This window comes from Eptatretus burgeri, chromosome 1 (assembly GCF_056783735.1).
Source record: "Eptatretus burgeri isolate ZD-2024b chromosome 1, Ebu_testis_v1, whole genome shotgun sequence".
Classification (NCBI taxonomy): domain Eukaryota; kingdom Metazoa; phylum Chordata; class Myxini; order Myxiniformes; family Myxinidae; genus Eptatretus; species Eptatretus burgeri.
The window spans coordinates 158,875,691-158,896,653 of NC_140961.1; the positions used below are offsets into that span (position 1 = coordinate 158,875,691).

The 20,963-nt window shown below is 41.9% G+C and overlaps 1 protein-coding gene across 1 annotated transcript in view; it reads right to left on the reverse strand.

Moving 5' to 3' along the window:
* LOC147035858 (extracellular calcium-sensing receptor-like) overlaps positions 1–14,669 on the reverse strand; it is a 38,550-nt gene extending 23,881 nt beyond the window's left edge. The window contains exons 1-5 of the mRNA XM_085847759.1: positions 14,455–14,669; positions 13,806–14,091; positions 10,547–10,820; positions 7,326–8,320; positions 2,844–3,065 (exon numbers count right to left, since the gene is read on the reverse strand). Coding sequence (XP_085703885.1) covers positions 2,844–3,065; positions 7,326–8,320; positions 10,547–10,820; positions 13,806–14,091; positions 14,455–14,654 — 1,977 coding nt within the window. The 5' untranslated portion in view covers positions 14,655–14,669. The remainder of the gene's footprint in view (positions 1–2,843; positions 3,066–7,325; positions 8,321–10,546; positions 10,821–13,805; positions 14,092–14,454) is intronic.
* Positions 14,670–20,963: the final 6,294 nt, after the last annotated feature.

The following is a 20,963-nucleotide window of genomic DNA, read 5'->3' on the forward strand; positions in this document are numbered from 1 at the left end:
TAAACTCACAGCAGTGCAAACGTGGCCATGTATAGAAAAGAGGAGGTGGGAGGGGGGTTGGATGAAAGGGGTGGAGGGGTTGGGGGGGCGGGTGATGCTTAGTCCTGACCACACAGGCCACCTGACCACACAGGTGACCACACAGGTCACCACACAGGTCACTAACAGCTTAGTCCTGACCACACAGCATGATGATGTAGAAAGTGGAATCCCCATGCAATGTCTGGGATTCCCCGGTTCGTTTGTGCAAGCGAAGTCCAAATGCTAAAGGTAAATACACCACCTCCTACATGATCGATGTGACCGTTTCCTCTGCATGGCAGCCTCCAGAATCCATTTTCTGCTCCTGTTCGTGGTCGAGACCAAAATGCGAATGCGGTCCCATAAAGGTGTGTGTCCTGCCTTGAGCCCATGTTTGGCAACGGCAGAACTGTTCAGATAATTGCACTCAAAGGCCTTGTGGTGTTTAGAAATATGTTGGCCTAAGGTCATCCCTGTCTCTCCCCCATACTCGGCTCCACAACCACAGGGTATCGCATACACCACCCCGCCCTGTCCTTCCTCGTTAACTTGTCCTTTACCCTCATCCGGGCTTTCCTGAGAGTGAAGACTGGTTTCAAACTTACCCACACTCCTGTCATTTTCAATAGTCTGGTGATCCTCCGTGATACACCTGGAATAAAAGGAAGAACACACAGCCCCCTGGGTTGTTCTTTCGGTCCCAGTCTGTTGTGTGGGGCTATGTGAGATCGTTCTCCTTTTTGGTAGCAAGCTGTGCAGATAATCATTAGCCTTCAAAAACTTTTTCAGATGGACCTCCTCTCTCATCTTTTCTTTGATGGTGGATGGTATCTCACGTGCTCTTTTTCAGAGCATGTGTACTACTGATCTTTTGTGCTCCAATAGATGACAGGAATCAAATTTGAGGTCGCAGTTGGTGTGCGTGGGCTTTGTATACACTGTGACCTTCACGGTTCCTTTGGGACCGAAAGAACATTATTCAACAACGTGGAGTCCCACTCCAGCTCATTGTCTCCTGCATTAATTGACAATCGTATGCCTTATCTAAATTCTTGGCCAACATCCTGAAGCATTTCGTTGGCAAAATGGAGTGATCCTTACATAATAGCACTCACTGCCTTTGCTGAAAAAGTGAAACATGCCACTATCAAATCACAGGAGACCATGGTGTCTTTTGACATCATCTCATTATTCACCAACGTGCCCATCTCCCTGCTGATCGAGGTGGCTAACCGATGGTTGGTGTAGGATGATCGGTGGAAACAGGCTGCGGGTGCCTTAAGCTTCATGGACGTGTATGACATGCTGTCTGCTTGAATCTCTTCGACGTACTTCATCTTTGGCGAAGTGTATTACAAACAGGTTTTTGGCACCACCATGGGCTCGCCGGTATCAGCAGTCATCAGCCTTACAGCTCTGACCGCTGGTGAGAGTTGGTGAGCTGGTGATTCGGTGACAGCCTTTCAGCTCTTACTGCTGGTGACAGTTGGTGAGCAGGTGAGTTGTTGACAGCCTTTCAGCTTTCCATCCATTGTTGGGAGGGCAAAAGCAGCATATCCAGGGTAGAATGACCTGGTCTGAATCAAAATTGATGATCGAAATCAAGCAGTTGGAGAAGAGTTAAGATTTAATGTATGAAGCGATGATTGATTCCATAACTTTGCTGATGAATGGTAGAAGTCAGATTGGTCTGTAGTTGCAGGGAGCTGTTTTTTCACCTTTTTATGCAGAGTGGTCATGTTTGCTGGTTTTGAAGCAGATGGCAGATGACCTTGACCAAATGAGAGGGTGAATAGAACAGATAGAAAGTGAGCGAGAGCAGCCGAGCAGGTTTTGAGGACACGTGGGCTGATGCAGTCTGGACCATTTGCAGAATCTGAGTCGAAGCTTCACAGCAATATCTTCATTTTGTCAGAGGCAAAGGACACAGAATCTAGGAACAACTGGGTGCAACTGGGTAAGGTGGGCACAGAAAGCGAGGGGTTTGGGACTGAAGATTTAGAAACAAACATGGAGTTTTGTAATTCATCCTTTTGACATGCAGTGTCAGCTGTGCAGCCATTTGAGGCAAGGGAGGAGATGGAGGGGGAACATACACCAGAAACAGACTTAAAAGGATGCCATCAGAATTTTGAGAAGGGAGAGAGGTTTAAGAGTTCAGACTTGAGATGAGAAAGATGTTGTTTCCTGGCTTTCCTGAGGATAGACACACACTTGTTCCGAGCTTTGTGGAAGGAACTGAGATTGCCTTCAGTCGGATTTGCTTTCCATGAGGGGAAGACAAGTTGTTTCAGAACAACAGTCTCACCACAGGCTTCAGTGTACCATGGGCAGGAGGAATGGTCGGACAACTGAACACGAGAGAAGATAAATCTGTACATTAATTCCGCTTGAATAGCACTTGCTGCTGCTATGCCATCCTTTTTTAAATTAAAATCTCCCATTATCAATAATTGCTCCTTACCCAATGCCTTCTTGACATCGTCAATACTTTCCTGCTCTTCCCTCACACCAGTAGCTCAACACACACATTCTGCGATTATCTTACGATTCCTGTTCCAACCTATCCGCTGCTGAACATTTGCTACAATCCCAACGCTGTCTCCACAATTAAAACACATGCTTTGAAAAAAGAAAAAAAAAACCCTCGCTAATGTATTACTAACATGACTACAACCTTAAGTGATATCAAGAGCACCATGTGTACACAAAATCACAACAAATAAATAAGAACAAAAACAACTATTTATCACATTCTGCCATAAGGAGCACCGGATGCAACAAATGGAAGCCAACCCTGGAAACAAGAATTAAATTCTCACTTCTTGATTCTTATTATTCCACCAAATATCAGTTTCCTTGACTTGTAGTCCTTCACCGAAAGGAGAGTCAAAGGATCCCACAACCTTGAATTGAATTTTGCCATCACTGCCAGGCTGGAGGTTCAACAACTCATATCGAGAGGGAAAAGATCCCTCATCATCAAAATATTGAACTTTCCCCAAATTGTTTGCAAATTGCACATTTTTGAGATAAAAAAGTACCTGGAGAAAAATATAATAATCAGTGCTGTCGTTAAAACAAGGTGGAAAACACAAAGGGAACATAATGTACCAGTCATGCATTGTGAAAACTCTGGTTTCTTCATCCAGGCTCTGGTTTCTTCTGTTACTTTTGCCCGTTCTCCACATGTGCTCACTCCTGTTATACCTTCTCCTTTATTGGCAGTACAGTATGTCAGTCCATTCATAATAATCCATCACTACTATAGTGTAGACTTCTGCAGAACATTCAGTAACGTTCATCTGACGACATCCATATTGCACGTCTACGTTGCTGATATCAGTGTTGAGTAATAGAAACCACTTTCTCATCAATGCAGATGCACGGGTTTAGCATTCCATTTCAACCTCCAACCTCTGCTGCATCCTCTCTCCCAAACCCAATATTTTCATGTCATTTTAGCTCCGACACCGATCTGTACACCTGCCACTCGTCTCTGTTCTTTCAACTTTACCCAACTCACTCAAGTGACTTCCGCTTACTCCAACACCATCGCATCATCACCGTGAAATTTCCTATAGGGTCCTTTGAATTTCACCCACTAATATCACCGACAATGATACACTGGACAACAAAGATTTTGCTACGAGGGGGGAAACATATGTTATAGACGAAATCGAGCATGCTGATTATGAATCTAAAGTCAGAATTTTCTCAGCACATCAGGATTTTAAGTTATACGTGTGGTCCAATTACAGTAGCTTGCCCTGGTGGGTGATTTTGAGTGATCATAAATTGTTACCTTTTGTATTTTTGGTTTAAATTATTACAATACAACTGTTGTAGTATATTATTTATACTAAAAAGATCTTTAGAATGCACTTTAAATTATTAAAAAATAGCAAATACCACCCGGCGCTTCGCTGATGGTAATACGAAAGGAGGGAGGGAGACAAAGAGCGGGTAAGAGAGAGAGAGACGGGTGGGAGGGAGAGAGTGTGGGGAGAGTGAAGAGGTGGAGGAGAAAGGAGAGAGGAGGGAGAGGAGTGAGGAGGGGTGGGGGAAGGGAAGACAGTGTAAGGTGAGAGGAAGGGAAGGCAGATGTGTGGTGGAGCATTAATTTCGATTCATACTGTCTCATTAAAATGATTCTGCATAGAATTACAGTGAAGTGGTAAATAAAATAATGTCTGAAATCCATTTTGCAACTATCTATCTAAACTATCTAAACCTCCTCCAGCCTCTAACAATGGCGTAACAACTCTCCAAACCTCCTACAGCCTCTAACAATAGGGGTAACAATGCTCTAAACCTCTTCCAGCATCTAATAACAGGGGTAACAAGTACCTAAACCTCCTCCAGCCTCTAAAAAAAAGGCAAAACTCTAAACCTCCTCCATCCTCTAACATTGGGGGTAACAACTCCCTAAACCTACTCCAGCCTTTAAAAACAGGGGTATCAACTCCCTAAACCCCCACCACACTCTAACAATAGGGGTAACAATAGGGGTAACAACTCCCTCAACCCCCACCAGACTCTAACAATAGGGGTACCAACTCCCTAAACCTCCTCCAAAGCTCTATCAATAGTGGTAACAACTCTCGAAACTTCCTGTTGCCTCCAACAAAGGGGTAACAACTCCTGAAACCCCCTCCAGCCTTTAACAACAGGGGTAAAAACTCCCTAAACTCCACCCAGCCTCTAATAATCATGGCAACAACTCTCTAAACCTCTTCCAGCATCGATCAACAGAGGGCACAACTCCGTAAACCTCATCCAGTCTCTAACAAAAAGGGAAACAACTCTAAATCTCCTCCATCCGCCAACAATAGGAGTTACAACTCCTGAAACCTCCTCCAGCCTCTAAAAAAATGGAAACAACTCTAAACCTCATCCATCCTCTGACAACAGGGGTAACAACTCCCTAAACCTCCTCCAACCTCTAACAAAACGGGAAATAACTCTAAACCTCATCCATCCTCTCACAACAGGGTTAACAACTCCCTAAACCCCCTCCAGCCTTTAACAGCAGGGGGTTTCAACTCCCTAAACATCATCCAGCCTCTAACAACAGTGGTAACAACTTCCTAAACCTTCTCCAGTTTCCACCAAGAGGGGTAACAACACTCTAAACTTTTTCCAGCATCTAACAAGAAGGGAAATGACTCTAAACCTCCTCTAGCCTTTAATAACAGGGGTATCAACTCCTGATACCCCCACCAGACTCTATCATAGGGGTAACAACTCCCTAAACCTCCTTCAGAGCTCTAACAATAGTGGTGACAACTCACTAAACCTCCTCCAGCTTCTAACAATGGGGTAACAACTCTCTAAACTTCCTACATCCTCTAACAATAGGAGAAACAACACAAAACCTCTTCCAGCATCTAACAACAGGGGTAAGAAGTACCTAAATAACAAAAATGGAGAAAACTCTAAACCTACTCCATCCTCTAGCAATGGGGTTACAACTCCCTAAACCCACTCCAGCCTTTAACAACAGGGGTAACAACTCTCTCAACCTCTTCCAGAATCTAACAAATGGGGTAACAACTCCCTCAACATCTTCCAGAATCTAACAGAAGGGGAAACAACTCCTTAAATCTCCTACAGCCTCTAACAAAAAGGGAAACTTATCTAAACCTCCTCCATCCTCTAACAACGGGGGTAACAACTCCCAAAGCCTCCTCCAGCATTTAACAAGAGGGGTAACAACTCCCTAAACCCCCTCCAACCTCTAACAAAAAGGGAAACAACTCTAAACTTCCTCCATCCTCTCAAAACATGGGTAACAACTCCCTCAACCTCTTCCAGCCTTTAACAGCAGGGGTAACAACTCCTTAAACCCCCTCTAGACTCTAACAATAGGGGTAACAACTCTCTAAACATCCTCCTGTTTCTAACAATAGGGGTAACAACTTTCTAAACCTCTTCCAGCATCCAACAACAGGGGTAACAAGTAACTAAGCCTCCTCCATCCTCTAACAACGGGGGTAACACTCCCTAAACCTTCTCCAGCCTTTAACAACAGGGGTATCAACTCCCTAAAACCCCACCAGACTCTAACAATAGGGAAAACAACTCCCTACACCTCCTCCAGAGCTCTAACAATAGTGGTAACAACTCCGTGAACCTCCTCCAGCCTCTCACAAAAGGGGAAACAACAACCTAAACCCCCTCCAGCCTCTAACAATAGTGGCATCAACTCCCTAAACCTCCTCCAGCCTCGAACAATAGTGGTAACAACTCCGTAACCCTCCTCCAGAGCTCTAACAATAGTCGTAACAACTCTCAAAACCTCCTCCAGCATCTAACAATAGTGGTAATAACTCCCTAAACCTCCTCCAGCCTCTAACAATTGGGATAAGAACTCCAGAAACCGAATACAGCCTATAACAATAGGGGAAGCAACTCTCTCAACCTCTTCCAGCATCGAACAACAGTCATATCAACTACCTAAACTTCCTCCAGCCACGTATAATTCTTGCAATCGCTGGTACTTCTACACGACCACTTGCACCAATCATATCACCAAGATAACAGAATTTATATACTCATTCAAGGGATGTATCCCCATAAACTCACCTTTCCGCTCGAACTGGAGCCACTTGTTTACCTGTGCAAACAGCACATTTGAAGTCAGGAACCACCTGCATTCTCCCGTGATGCCACGACACCTCTTGTGCACCCAGCAGTTGCAGGATTTACACAATATTGAATTGCTATGAACACCTTTTCTGCAGCTAGCACAGGACCACCTACCTCTTTTTTCACACTTCTTTCTCCCACACCACGAATCAGTACTTTTGTTTTCCCTGTATTCAAATTCAGTCCTCTGGCCTCCATACCCTCTTTCCACATTGTATATTTATCCATTACCTCTTCCACACTGTCGGCTATCAGCACCAGGTCATGAGCATACAGGAGTTCCAAAGGTAAGCCTACTCTAAATTCTGGTGATATTTCCTCAAGAACCATAATGAACAGGATTGGGCTCAAGACTGACCCCTGATGAACACCCACTTTCACTTCAAAACCCTCACTCTACAATTAATTTACCCTCACAGACATTTATGAGCCTTCATACATTACCAGGACTACCTTAACTAACCAATCCTTCACACGTAACAGTTATTAATGTAATAGGTGACGTCATGATATTATCATGTTTACCCCTCATTCATTGATTGTAAAATCTCAAAAATGTTTTCTTGGAAACGCAAGATCTGGCCATTATATATGCAGTATTTGAACTGCACCTCCCCCCCCCGCTCCATCCCCCAAATTTGCAGAAACCTCACCTGCCAAGAATGAAAGTTTCCCTCCACACATGACCCATTTATGAAAGGTCCATGATCAGGTACACATGAGAAGAGATTATGAAGAGAATGTGCAATTGCGTACACTGCAAGGTAAGCCAGGTAGCCGTACCGAAGCTCTGATACATCTGTGAGTTGTGTATCTGCATTCTCTAAACTTTCAGATCCAGTACAACGTTTCAGTCCATCACTCAGGGGTTTCCATGAACAATGAAATATATTTTCCCAAACTTCCAAAAGGAAATCGTCAAAAGAGCCTGGACGTAATTCACTCATTCCATACTTTTGATTAACTGAACTTTCCTGTAAAATTGTATTTGATTTGAGGAGCTTCTTGTGAATTGTTTTATTAGTTTTCTTGTCAACAAGCATCTCATACTCTGTTATAATATTAACATTTGAACAATACAAACTGGACAGACAAGTACAGTTTTTTGAAATGATATTTGGAATGCAGGCCAAGTTGTTTGAGTGATTTAGTATTTGCAGTGATTGCATCATGTTATTCAAGTGAATCAAATCACTATTTCCTGTGAATTTCTCCTGCTGGTCATTTTCCAAACTGGTGAAACATCCAGGAAAAACATCACGGAGTTTTTCAAAATCAGTGGATGTGTTTTCAAAACAGATAGAATCAACATTGCTGGATATTAATGTTTTATCATTCATGATCTTTGTTGTTAGCGATGTTGTCGAGAATTTTTGAAACTGAAAGATTGTTTCAACTACAGCTTGTGGTTTTAAACTTATTATAAACTCATGTAATCCTTCAACAAATCCAGTTTGCGTTTCAAACGCAAATGATCCTTGATAAACCTCGGTCAAATGATGAATTTGTATAAGAGGGGAAGCAACAAATCCCATGAAGATTTTTGTTGTGATATTATACTTCAAAAATATTTCACCAAAGGGAACAATATCTTTGTACTGCCACCAGACAAAAATAGCCGTTGCTTTTGTTTTGAATAGAATATCTCCTGGATAGAAAAACAAATTCAAAGTGTTGTAAACTTTTGGTGTACAAATGTCGAGAATAAAATCCATATCATCATGGAGTATCACAGTGTGTCGGGAGTACTCCAAAGGCTTCCCATTCAATTGCACATAAAATGATACACTTAAGAATGACTCGTAAGAAATAAAAAGACATATCCGTTATTCTCCAACGTTTTCGTAAGAGATAACATAAATAATTTAGGGTAAAACTACAAACAGGATTACCTTTGTCAATCTGTGTTGAGCTTCCCAGCTCGAGTATTAATTCGCCATTTTGTCTGCACAGCTTAAAAATGCCTTGCCTTGGAATCGGTCGATTTCTGTACGATAAAACTTCAAACCTATGAATCGCTACATACATCCCTGATCGCTTTTATTCATACAAAGAAATCGCTGGATACATCACAATGCTTAAAAGCAGCCGAAGATGCCAGTGTTCAAGCCTTTATTTAATTTCTGCATATGTGATAAGTTCGAGAATCTCTCAACCTGAGTAGAATTTCAAAATATAAACTGTGGAAGTGACTTTAGCAGCAGTTCTGACTGCGAAAAAAAAAGTGTTAATTTGTCTAACTCGCACATTGTTTGGCACTCTGGGTGGTGTTTGGTATGAACAATTGCTCATTGCTTGCCAAGCCAGCTGATCCGAATCAACCGCTTCATTGGAGGGCTTGCTTAAGGGCTTAGGCACTGGGCGAGTGCACTACGTTAAAAATCGGGATTACAAACGCTGAACCGCATTGTTTCACCCTTTTCTGCAATCTGCTGTAATTATATTAATATCTATACTAATAAATTACATTAATATCGACACTCTTATGTGTGTCAGTGTGTGTTTGTGTCTCCTCCTAAGTCCAAAACCATGAAACCTATCATCCTGAAACTTTGCATGCCCATCAAGGGAACTCCATGGAAGAGCTTTAGAGAAAATTGAGTGTTTGGGCTAATTAGAACACCCATTTTAAAGATAATTAATCTTCATAAGGGGTAATCAATAGTAAGACCAATTACTGCACCATACTCCCAATGAGGAAGCCAGATGTAACAAAACACACACACACACACACACACACACACACACACACACACACACACACACACACACACACACACACACACACACACACACACACACACACACACACACACACACACACACACTCACAAAAGCTTTTTTTTTGGAAGTTATCACCTTCACTTAAAAGCAAATTGCCAATTTCTCAACTGCTCGGATCATCAACTGGTCTCCGTTTTTCATAGAGGTTTCAATTCCTTCAGCCCAAAACCTCTCGAAACAGCGGATCCACAAACCCGGTCATCAGTCCCTGTCTGTAGATCACTCAACATCAATGGACCCACAACCTCAAAGTTGTGTCAAGACAGTCAGTCAACACAGCAATGCAATATCCTTATTCAAACTTATTATATATATATATATATATATATATATATATATATATATATATATATATATATATATATATATATATATATATATATATGCGGTGCCATGCGCTGTCAGGCCTGGAAGCAGAGAATAGATTTATTTTTCTTGGGGCCACACCATGGGTGGAACAGCACAGTGGAGAACCCCTCACAGAAAATAGAGAGGAAAGAACGGACACACCAGAGCTCCCAGCATGCAGGAGGATGAGTGCGGAAAAGAATCTCGGTTGAAGAGATGGAGGGTCTTGAGGGCTGGTTCAGGGTGTATATCGCAAGGTGCTCATAATCACTGGCTTACTTCATCTTTAGCTCACTTCACCATTGGGTCACTTTGTCACTTGCTCACTTCATCGATGGCTTCCATGATGGCCTATATCATCGCTTTCCACCATGCACATTGTGCCAAAGGAAATTCCTGTCCTGCAATTTTATTGTTTTTATAAATGTGATCTGCGGTACATCGTATGGGTTAAGTTATATGTATTTCTCATCTTTGTGCATAAGTTTGCATGTTCCCTCCTCTCTCATTGTGTCTGTTATTTCACATGGTTTGTTCCTTGTAAATTGTTGTCCTATCCACATTCATTGTAAATAAATCTTTAAAAAGGTAAGAAATGTGTTCAATCCATTTGCTTCCCATGCGTGTGCCGTCAATTTAGGTTCATTTTGGGTGACCTTCAGGAACGGTAAAGAGTCATTAATAAATGAACACAGTAGGTTAGAAACCGTCAACAGAGCATCTGATGGGATAGTCTTCTCACCCAAGTTCTCAAGGTGTTCTTGTTGATAGTGTTGAGGTAAAAAATCTTCAAAAGCAGTGCATATTCCAAAAAGCCTGAGATCATGAAAGAACATAGCCATGATATTCCAGATATAATAATCTTCCACAACGAGGAGACCAATATATGTCCAGCCAAAATATCTCACCAAATGTGCATATGCACTTCCCCAATAGATACCATTATAGTATGTCCTGTAGAAGGATGGATAACGCTTTCTGTCGCTAAGACATTCACAGCCAGCACCATAACTAATCTGGAATAGATTTAAAAAACGACATTGATCTACTTTTTGAGGTGAGATCGAAAAATAATATTGTCAAATATTCATAAACTCAACAATATACTGAACACATGTGAGCACAGAAAACAATATACTGAACCTGTACTAATTTATTTATTTATGTGAGTGAACTGGTCATCAAATTGAAATTTCATTTCGTTGTGCATTCTCTGACCTGTCCAGCTCCATTCCCAGACCACCAACCCCCACATCTCAAAGGTGAGCCCCCAACCAGGCATCAGCCAGATGCTGGCAATTATATTTTGGGTCCTGTTAGTCCATCCATCCCTCAGTCCTTCAGGAGTCTCTACTCGAATATGACTGCATGCATTTATTTAAAATGGGTGCAACAATATCTGCGAATGAGGCATATCAAATATTGTTGGAATCAGAGCCAATTTTGAATTTTGAGTATTTAAAAAATATATTTTGAGCGAGAATAATACAGGATTGTAGAATGATTCAGTCTTTCAGTCACCATTATTTATTTATATTCACGCTTAAATGTTTTTTGTATTCAGAGCTAAGGCACACGGAAGATTGAGAACACAGAATGGACAAGGTCAAATCATAAGAAAAATGAGAATGGCAAAAGAATCTCCACCAGGCTGAACAGTTTACATTTTGTGTCCCACCGATAGGCTAGGTCTGCTGACCTGAATCAACATCTAATTGGCTTGTTCTTGTTACCTTACCGACTCATCCACCAAGTTTTGTCATAATCCATGTCCTCAATGGTGAAGAATTACTTATAACGAGAAGGGCACCCTTCTACGTCACGACATCACCAGATTTGCCTTTGCCCACATTATTACATCACAATACATACCTGCACCAAGTTTGATTTAAATTCCTGAACCCAGATTCAAAATATTGAATCATTCTGACTGTCAAACCATGCATCTGATCAGGATGAAATTTAAAACACATATTCGGCATGATTACTACATCATAACTGTGACATTTCACATCAATCGATGAAGTGGTTGAAGAGATAGAATATTAAAAAGATTTTTCGTTCAATACAATATGGCTGCCAGACAATGTGATATTAATTAATTGTGAACGTGAATGTGATATGTCGGTGAGGTTTCCCCTCAATCTGTGAATCCATTCTGGAGAGAGGATTTTTGAAGGTTTATTCTTCAAAAAATAATACCTGCCAAACCATGTGACTGATGACTTAATCGGTGGAAAACTTTTGTTCCTCATGGATATGCGATCACAACTGAAAAGTTTTGCCTCAATCTCTTCAGTCGCTTCGGAGAAGAGTTTTGAAGGTTTTTAGTGTTAAAAATTTTTTTTTATGGCTGTTGAAGCACTTAACTGATGATGTCATCAATTTGTTTTCCCCATACAATTTAGCGCTAGATGACCCTCAAAAATAAATAACGGGGTCCTGTTGTGAAATTTTTTCCTGCCTCTGGAACAATCTCCCACACTCTCTTCAATCCCACTCCTCCCTCCAGGTCTTCAAAACAGCTGTTCACCACCAGCTCATATCTTCCCCTATCAGAAATCTTGATCTTTAATACCCCTGTTAATCCACTCCAAACCCACCTGCTTCATATTCCCTATTTTTCTTCTTGAAAGTCCCTGCAGTACCATCTTTATTACTCCATGTACCCCGCCCAACCCCTCTCACTTCCACATATATCCTATTGTCTTTGTTCCCCTCTATTTTGTGTTTCCCTATCCTACTCCACTTGTCTCCTGCCTTGTTATATGTTTCTGTATATTAACTCTTACACAAGCCTTGACTTGACAGACAAAAAAAGACCCCCCCCCCCCACCACCCACAAAAAAACCAAAACTTTTTCCTGGTGTGAAAGAACATTGCATTTACCCTTGATGGGAATCTGCATTCACTACGACTGTTTTTGCGAATGTTGTGCAGATTGTTGTGACGCGATATGACGAGTTTGTTTTTTTTTTTGATTGCACCACTGACACAGACTTTACGCCACGCCAGTATGATTTTTAAAGTGTTTTGCCCAAACATTGGCAACTGTGACACAATCTCAATTTTAAATAGGTTTCTTCATCGATTCGTTGACCAAAATTATACTTTCTAAAAAGTCTTTTACACATAAAAAAAATCGATATTCTCTTTCACCAGGCAAAGGCATCGAAAAAAATAGACAAAACAAATCAGAAGCTACGTTTCAAATGTGAAAAGAGCGACTCGTCGAGACAGAAGAACAAAAAGAAGCACGATTATAAAGAAAACGAGAGAATAAGGCAAGAAGAAGAGCAAGATAGTCTGTGACTAATTTAAATGTATTTCGAGTACAAAACAGAGAAGCTCAGTCGAGATATGTTCATCAACAAACGGTGATGAGAGTATCAAGGTGGACAACAAATCGTTTCGAGCATTAGAGAAGGCGGCATTCGCGCTGTCCGGCAGACCTCTAGTTGTCAATAAATCTTCAATAAATCTTTATTATCACTGTAGTGTTCAAAAGTAAGATTGATAAACAAGTTGAAACAAAAGTTAGAAAACAAGATCGATGCTTTGATGACCAAGACATGAAACCAATCAAGCCCTTTTCAATGGGTTTGCGGGTATTAATGATTCAATGACCGAACAATGACGATTTTATAGAGCTGTATTTTGTTCTTTGTTTGTCAATATTAAATTTTGTGCCGAGGAAAAAAAAAACTTGTCATAAGGTTATATTAAGGTAAAACACAACTATTTCTATTTTTCTTTTGTACAAGGAAACACAGGAGTGGGGGATGTGATCAGCTATAAGGACACCCTGGACTAGCATTTTGAATGATACCATGGAATTGTCATTGTCTACAATGTACAATGAAGACAGGTCAACCAGCTTTCTGTCACTATGAGATGCAATGCTTCCCAACACTTGACAGTTTTAAGCTCATCCAAGATGTTTACTTGCAGGTAACAGCATAATCCCAAATTTAAATGTTAAATGCATGTTAACGACTTACCTGGGGAAGATAAAACAGGCTGAGTGCTGTACTCAGGAATGTAGTAAGGGGGGAGGCATATGGACCGATTATGGTTTTTGTGGAACAAAAACCTTTCAAATCTTCATTAGAGTCAATTTCCCCTTCTAGGAAAGTCAGACCAGTCTGTATTACTTTAGGGATAGAAAAACAAGAGTCACGGATATCATATCCGAGCGTAATGTTGGGAAGAATTATTTCATTCTGATTGATCTCACGAATAGCAAACACCATTGTCAAAGCCCATTGTAGTCCTAAAAGTCGACTCCTGAAACAAACGATCTCAGTTCAGTGAGAATGAATAAAAATCGGACAATGTGACAGTGAATGAAAATAAAAACTACAATAATTAATATATGTGCATCAATCCTTCAACCACGTGGCAAACAACAGGGCTTTTAACATTCACAAGGTTTGAAAATAAACAAACAATGTAACCTTTCATTAACAGAATATAACAATATTCACAATGGAAAAGATCTGAGTTTTCCAATTGAAGATCTGAGTTCATTGACAATCAAAACCAAGAATAGTTGTCACACAATCAATGAGAAACACAACTCACTTAAAATGTGGAACGAGGATTGAAATGTGTGAAATATTATAATAAACTCATAACATTGGAACTTACGTGGTACACTCGACTTCTGGAGGAAACCATTTCAGAACAGATTTCTGTTCCATCGCGGAATTGTGAATTGGGAAAAAGCCTCCAAGAATAATATCTCCGCTGGAAAACATCGTTTTCTCATCTTTACTCACACGAGGTTGGCAAGCGTCTCCGGAAGCAGCAGGTAAGTAAGAATAAATAAATAAAAACGACACAAACATATTATAAAAAGTTACACAACCTGAAAACATTTCACACATCACTTAGTTTGTTCATCCTTTATATAAAGAAATGAAAATTGCTTACTAAATTTATGTATATTTTTACATCTCCTGGTAGAATATCAATTCTGCTTATTTAATGTTGTTTTATTTGAGTAACAACCATCCCAATTTGTATCGTTCAAACTCGGTGCCATGACAACCCTTTTCTCCATTACATGTTCCCTGGATACCAAATGCAGTCCCTCCAGATCAATCATTATTCTCATTAACAATCATCGCATTTAAACATTTACATTTTCCGTGAATCCTTTCAGAGCTGTTTATCCAATGAGAGATTTTTTTTCAGGAGTTGAAAATCATAATAACTGGAATTTGCAACTAACTACACAACATGCTGCATCATTATCCAATTAATTTCATTGTTGGTATTCTGATAACGTCTTTGAAACCAGGCAACATGTTCAAATTCATAAAAATAAACTCATTACAATGTGATGTCATAATAATTCTTATCATAAATGACAAAAATATCTCCTTGTACTTCGACTCACAAGAGAATATGTTGCGAGTTACCATCACTTTAGAGAGTAAGGTAATCGGAGTGCACTCTTATGAGTGTTTGTAAGTTCATGAAGTGTTCATTGGCATCCATGTGTGGAAGTGTGGGCTGAGTTGAGGGTAAAAAATTTATTCGAGATCGGAAACATAGTCATCCAAAAACTGCAACAGTTTATGACTGAACAGTAAGCACTGGAGAGAAGCGTTGGAGAGGGAGATTGAAAGAAAAATATGGAAGGCATTCCCTCAGTGTTTTGGGATCAAAATATAAAAACTTCTCAAACAGCATTGTGGCTCCATCATCAACACAGAAACTTCAGGGATTTGGGAAGGCAGATCACCGCCACATTCTTAGGGAAAGTATGGACGAGGAATAAGTGATGGACTGCAAGCAATTCCCAAATCCTGGGTGTGAATGAATAAATACAAAAATAATAAAACAACAACCGAGCTCATAACTACCCAGCTAAATAATCATGAAATCAGTTGATCTAAGATCAAAACTAAGATGTAGGCTTTCAATGACATCTTGGATGCTGTTATCCTGTCTGTATATACTTGTGGTGAGGATGTTGAGGACATGGAGAGATTCACTTACCTTGGCAGTGATATTCATGTCTCTGCTGGCTGTGAGTCAGAGGTCAACAAATATCTGGGTTGGGCCTGAGGAGTCATGGATTCACTGGATCATGGGGTGTGGTGCTGCCGGTACCTGTGCGGGAGGACGAAAGTCTGAGTCTTCAGGTCCTTGGTGCTTCCAGTCTTGTTCTATGGATGTTAGACTTGGACTCTGACCAAGGATCTGAGACAGAGACTTAATTCCTTTGGTACCAGGTCTCTTCGGAGAATCCTTGGCTAATGCTGGTCAGACTTTGTGTTCAACGAGCAGTTGCTGAAACAGACTCAAATGAGATTTGTTACCTGCATATTCCGTGAGTGTCTGCTGTAGTTGTATAGACATGTGGCTCATTTTCCTGATGCTGATTCTGCTCACCAGATTCTCTCAGCGAGGGAGCCTCCTGAGTGGTGGAGGCCAATGGGCCGACCACGTGCCTCGTGGTTGCAGCAGGTTGATCAGCATCTCAAGGAGATGGGGATGGGCCTGGCATCTGCCTGGGGGAAGGCCAGACGGAGGCCACTGGTGTACCGGTGGAAAGTGGACGCAGTGATGCGCTGCTCTGGTGCATACTCCCATACCTGACCTGACACAACCTACATCATTGTATACAAATATATCAATGGAACAGATAAACGATTGTATATTTATTTTATTGGTTTTATTTTAGAGAGGATTGTGTAGCACGTGGGAAAAAATACACAACCGAGTATGCCATAAGCAATGGCAGTGATTGAAAAAGCCTGAATCACAACCAAAAACTTCCCTTGGGTGCTGTAGTAAGCTGGGACAAAAGCTAATCCCACCATGAAGCCAAAAATTATACCAAAAGAGATAAACCTTTGATTATTATTGTGTGAAGTTGAAGTTCTTGCTTTAAGAGAAAGGCAAAGACACAACCCTGCCAGAATTCCTAAATAAGCCAACGCACAAACATCCCAGATTGGAATTCCAGAACATTCCATCACAATCATTCCGACACGAGCCTCCAAGTTCATGTGAACTCGAGATTTCCCAACAATCACCAAAACAAAACAAAGTGCAATCTGTGGCAATGTACACAGACCCACAACTTTGTGGGAAATCAAAGAATAAATTGTATATTTTTTACAAGGGAGAACACCTGCAATATGAACCAAAGGGAACGACACATTGGTTCACAATAAAGGATACAAATGCAAGTAAAGACATTACATTCCAAGCAAATACAACCCGTTGCTTCAGTGATGGGGACAAGAAAGAGGTGTGGGGGGGGGAGCAAGAGAGGGGGCAGGTGTCGAGTGAGAGGGGGGAGGGGAGACAGAGAGGATGAAGAATGGGGAGCTCGGGGGGAGTGGGGAGAGTGACACCTCACTAAACAATGCCATTCACTGCGAGAGAGCTGCAATTTGTTAGGAGGGTGAACGAGGAGGGGAAAACGTGAGAGAGAAAGGTGGGGGAGAGGAGGAAAATAAAAAAGAGGTGAGGGGTGGAGGTAGGGTTAGCAAAGAGAATGATATGTGAAGCTTCATGACCAAACACGAAAAAAAAAACCTGTTAGAACAGCTGTACACATGTCAACACATGTGTTTGTAAAGTAATCCACTGGCACATCTGCAAAAAAAAATTGATATTCAAGATCCAGAAGATTTGTGGGAAAATGAACCAAAATTAATCACTGAAAACATTGAAGGACCACGCACATATGACCTTATGATCCCAACAAGCGTGAACATCAAAAACAAAGCATTGCGACAAGATATAATACTTAGGTACAAAAAAACAGGAGAAGACACTGTGAATTGGGGTGTTAATATCGGTTATTTTGGACTAACGATGCAAAAAAATCAAGAAATCACAAATCAAGAAAACGAAATACCAAGAACTCAAGCATGGAATGAAAGGATCGTGGAAGCTGAAGAATGCCAAAGTTGTGCAAGTGGCGATGAAGAACATCATGGGATTGATGACGAAGAACCTCACAGAGATATATATTTTTTTAATCCTTGGGAATATCACTACAAACGAACTGAGGTGGAAACTGTCCTGGGCTCAGTAACCAATCTGAAGAGAGCCCTCGGCACAAAACTTTGAAAACAGAAAATTTCAAAGCTTGGTCTGTGAATTGTGACACCTTAACAAAATGAAGGTGGATATTTGGAGCCCAGCCTGGGAGACCTCCATTCCACATTGTGTAACCCACATACATAGCCCAACTGTGTCCGCGGACATCCTCCTGCAGTTGAGTAACTTTTTATTCGGAGATCTTTGACAGGATTTGAACTCTGGCCACTGCAAAACACTTAATCCTGCAAAGCATATCAAAAGCAAAAATAAATCCGAAAACCGACTTTGTGGGAGTACCTCATCTGCAGCTCCCCGGATGATGGGATTGGGGCAAAGCCTTCGGGACCCCCCAATCTTTGATGATAGGAGAGAAAAAAATGGAGATCCCCTCCAGGGTCAGATTGTGGTAGCTTGTGTCAGGGTGGTGCTGAGGTGTCATCCACCAAACGGCGGTCGCCTTGAGTTAGCCTGAGGTGGTCCCTTCGGGTTGGTGCCTGGAATGTCGTATCCCTAAGAGAGGATGATCATCTGTCTCTGTCATCATCTGAGCTCAAGCGTTTGGACATCGATGTTACAGCACTATAGAAGGTTCGGAGACCGGATTGCGGCGAGATTATGGAAGGTGGTTACACTGGTCACTCTGATGGTGACCATGCTCAAGGAGTTGCTGTCGCTGTGCCAAATAAGCTGACTCCAATGATAATTTAGGTAACACCGGTCATTGAGGGTATTTTGAGACGAAGGATTCATCACTCCTTGGGTGTCATTTCCCTGTTCTCTATATAAATGCTCTGACTGAAGCGAGTTATCTCACAGTGAAGGACGCATTCTATGCCACACTCGAGTCTGTGGTTGATCAGTGCCCCAGGTGAGATAATCTTTTAGTCTTGGGGGATTTCCATGCATCAATAAGAACTGACAGGGATGATAATGAGGCAAGTGTTGATCCACATGGGTCTGAAACTGTGAACCAGAAATAGCACTAAGTTCCTTGACTTTGCAAGAAGTCATTAAGTTCAGGTGGCTGGTTCATGGTATTAGCACCCACAAGCTTATCGTTGGACTTGGTATTCCAACGCTGGTGTTCTCGCAAATTAAATTGACCATGTGCTCGTTGCTGGTCGCTGGTGGATAATCCAGAACTGCACGGTCTACCGGAGTGATCATTTCCTCAATACTGACCACAGGCTTGTTGTCGCAACTCTAAAGTTGCAGCTTAAATCCAGGAGAATGGTACCATCCCAGCCTGGGCTGGATGTTGAAAAGCTCAAGGATGAAAGGGTAGCTGAGGAGTTTGTGAATAGGATGAATGGAGAATTGGGGAGTCTGGCTGCTTTGGGGATCCTGAAGAGTTGTGGACTGCCTTCAAGACCACCATCTTAATGATGCCGGTGGATTTTTTTGGAGCTCACTGCAGGCCGAAAAAGAAATTTGACTCTCAAGGGACACTAGATACCATTGAGAAGATTCACAGGGCCAGGACGAATGGCAGAGCTGAGCTCTTCAGCAAGCTGAGGCATAAAACTGCAAGTGCACTAAGATTGGACAAGGAGGCCAATGTGCAAGGAATCTGTGAGGGGGTAGAGCATCACCTGTGGTCAAGTGATTCTGGTCCTGCTTACAGGGGAATTCACGCATTGCGTTGATCCAAGCCCATCCCTCAGTGTTCTGCAGTTAGAGTGGAGGGTGGGAGGCTCTTGACAGAGGAGTTCAAAGTGAAGGACCACTGGGCCAGATACTTTGACAGGCTGCACCAGGCTGATCCACAATCTCTTGAGTTGGATGTCAAGGGTGTTACCATCCCTATTGTTGATCATTCAATCAACTGTGATCCAACTTTGTTTGTGGAAACATAGGCTATGGTGAACTTGTTGAAATGGGGTAAAGCTCTTGGGATCTGTGGCATCCATGCTGAACTTCTCAATGCTGCTGGAAATGCTGCACTCATGTTGTTGCATACAGTTCTGTCGTCTGCCTGGAGCACAGACATCATCCCAAACGACTGGAAGAGGGGCGTTCTGTCCTTCTCTGGAAAGGGAAGGGTGATCGCCAAGACTGCAACAACCACCAAGGGGTGACCCTGCTCTCATTACCGGGCAAGGTCTTTGCTTGGATAATTCTTTATCGGGTTTACCTCCATCTGCTTGAGTGCCACAGTCCAGAGCAGTCGGGTTTAAACCAAAGAGGTCAACGATTGACAGTATCCTTGCTCTTCGGTTCCTCACCGAACGCAGAAGAGCATTTCGGCAGGGGCTGCTTGCAGCCTATTTTGATCTCTGTAAAGTGTTTGATTCATTGAATCGGGATGCCCTCTGGAAGATTCTTGGTCTTCATGGCGTTCCACCAAAACTGATCAATCTGAAGTCTGAACGATATTCTGGTACTGACAGTGCTGAGAGATGGGGTGATACCATCTCATACTTATTTCCAGTTGTTACTGGAATTTTTTAGTGGTGTGGATGGCCCTCACACTTTTCAGTTCTTGTATGGACTGGATTATGAGGATGTCAGAGAGATCAAGTTGTGGTGCATCTTTTGGGACTGTCAAGATCTCTGATCTTGATTGCGCTGATGATGCATTTATCTTTGTGGAGACTCTGGATATCCTTTTGCGGGCCCTCGAGGTGCTGAATGAGGAGTCGGAGTCACTGGGATTATGGGTATCCTGGGTCAAAACTAAGATGCAGGCTTTCAATGAAATTTTGGATGCTGCAATCCTGTCTTTACCTGTTTGAGGTGAGGATGTTGAGGTCACAGAGAGATTTACTTCCCTTGGCAGTTAATGTATCTGCTGGCTGTGAGCCAGAGGTCAACAATCGTCTGTTTTGGGCCTGGGGAGTCATGGATTCACTGGATCATAGGGTGTGGTACTGCCGGTACCTGTGCGGGAGGTTGAAAGTCTGAGTCTTCAGGTCCTTGGTGCTTCCAGTATTTCTCTCAAGATCTGAGACTTGGAATCTGACCATTGATCTGAGAAGGAGACTTAATTCCTTTGGTATCTGGTCTCTTTGGAGACTCCTTGGATATCTCTGGTCTGACTTTGTGTCCAACGAGCGGTTGCTGAGAGAGACTCAAATGAGATTTGT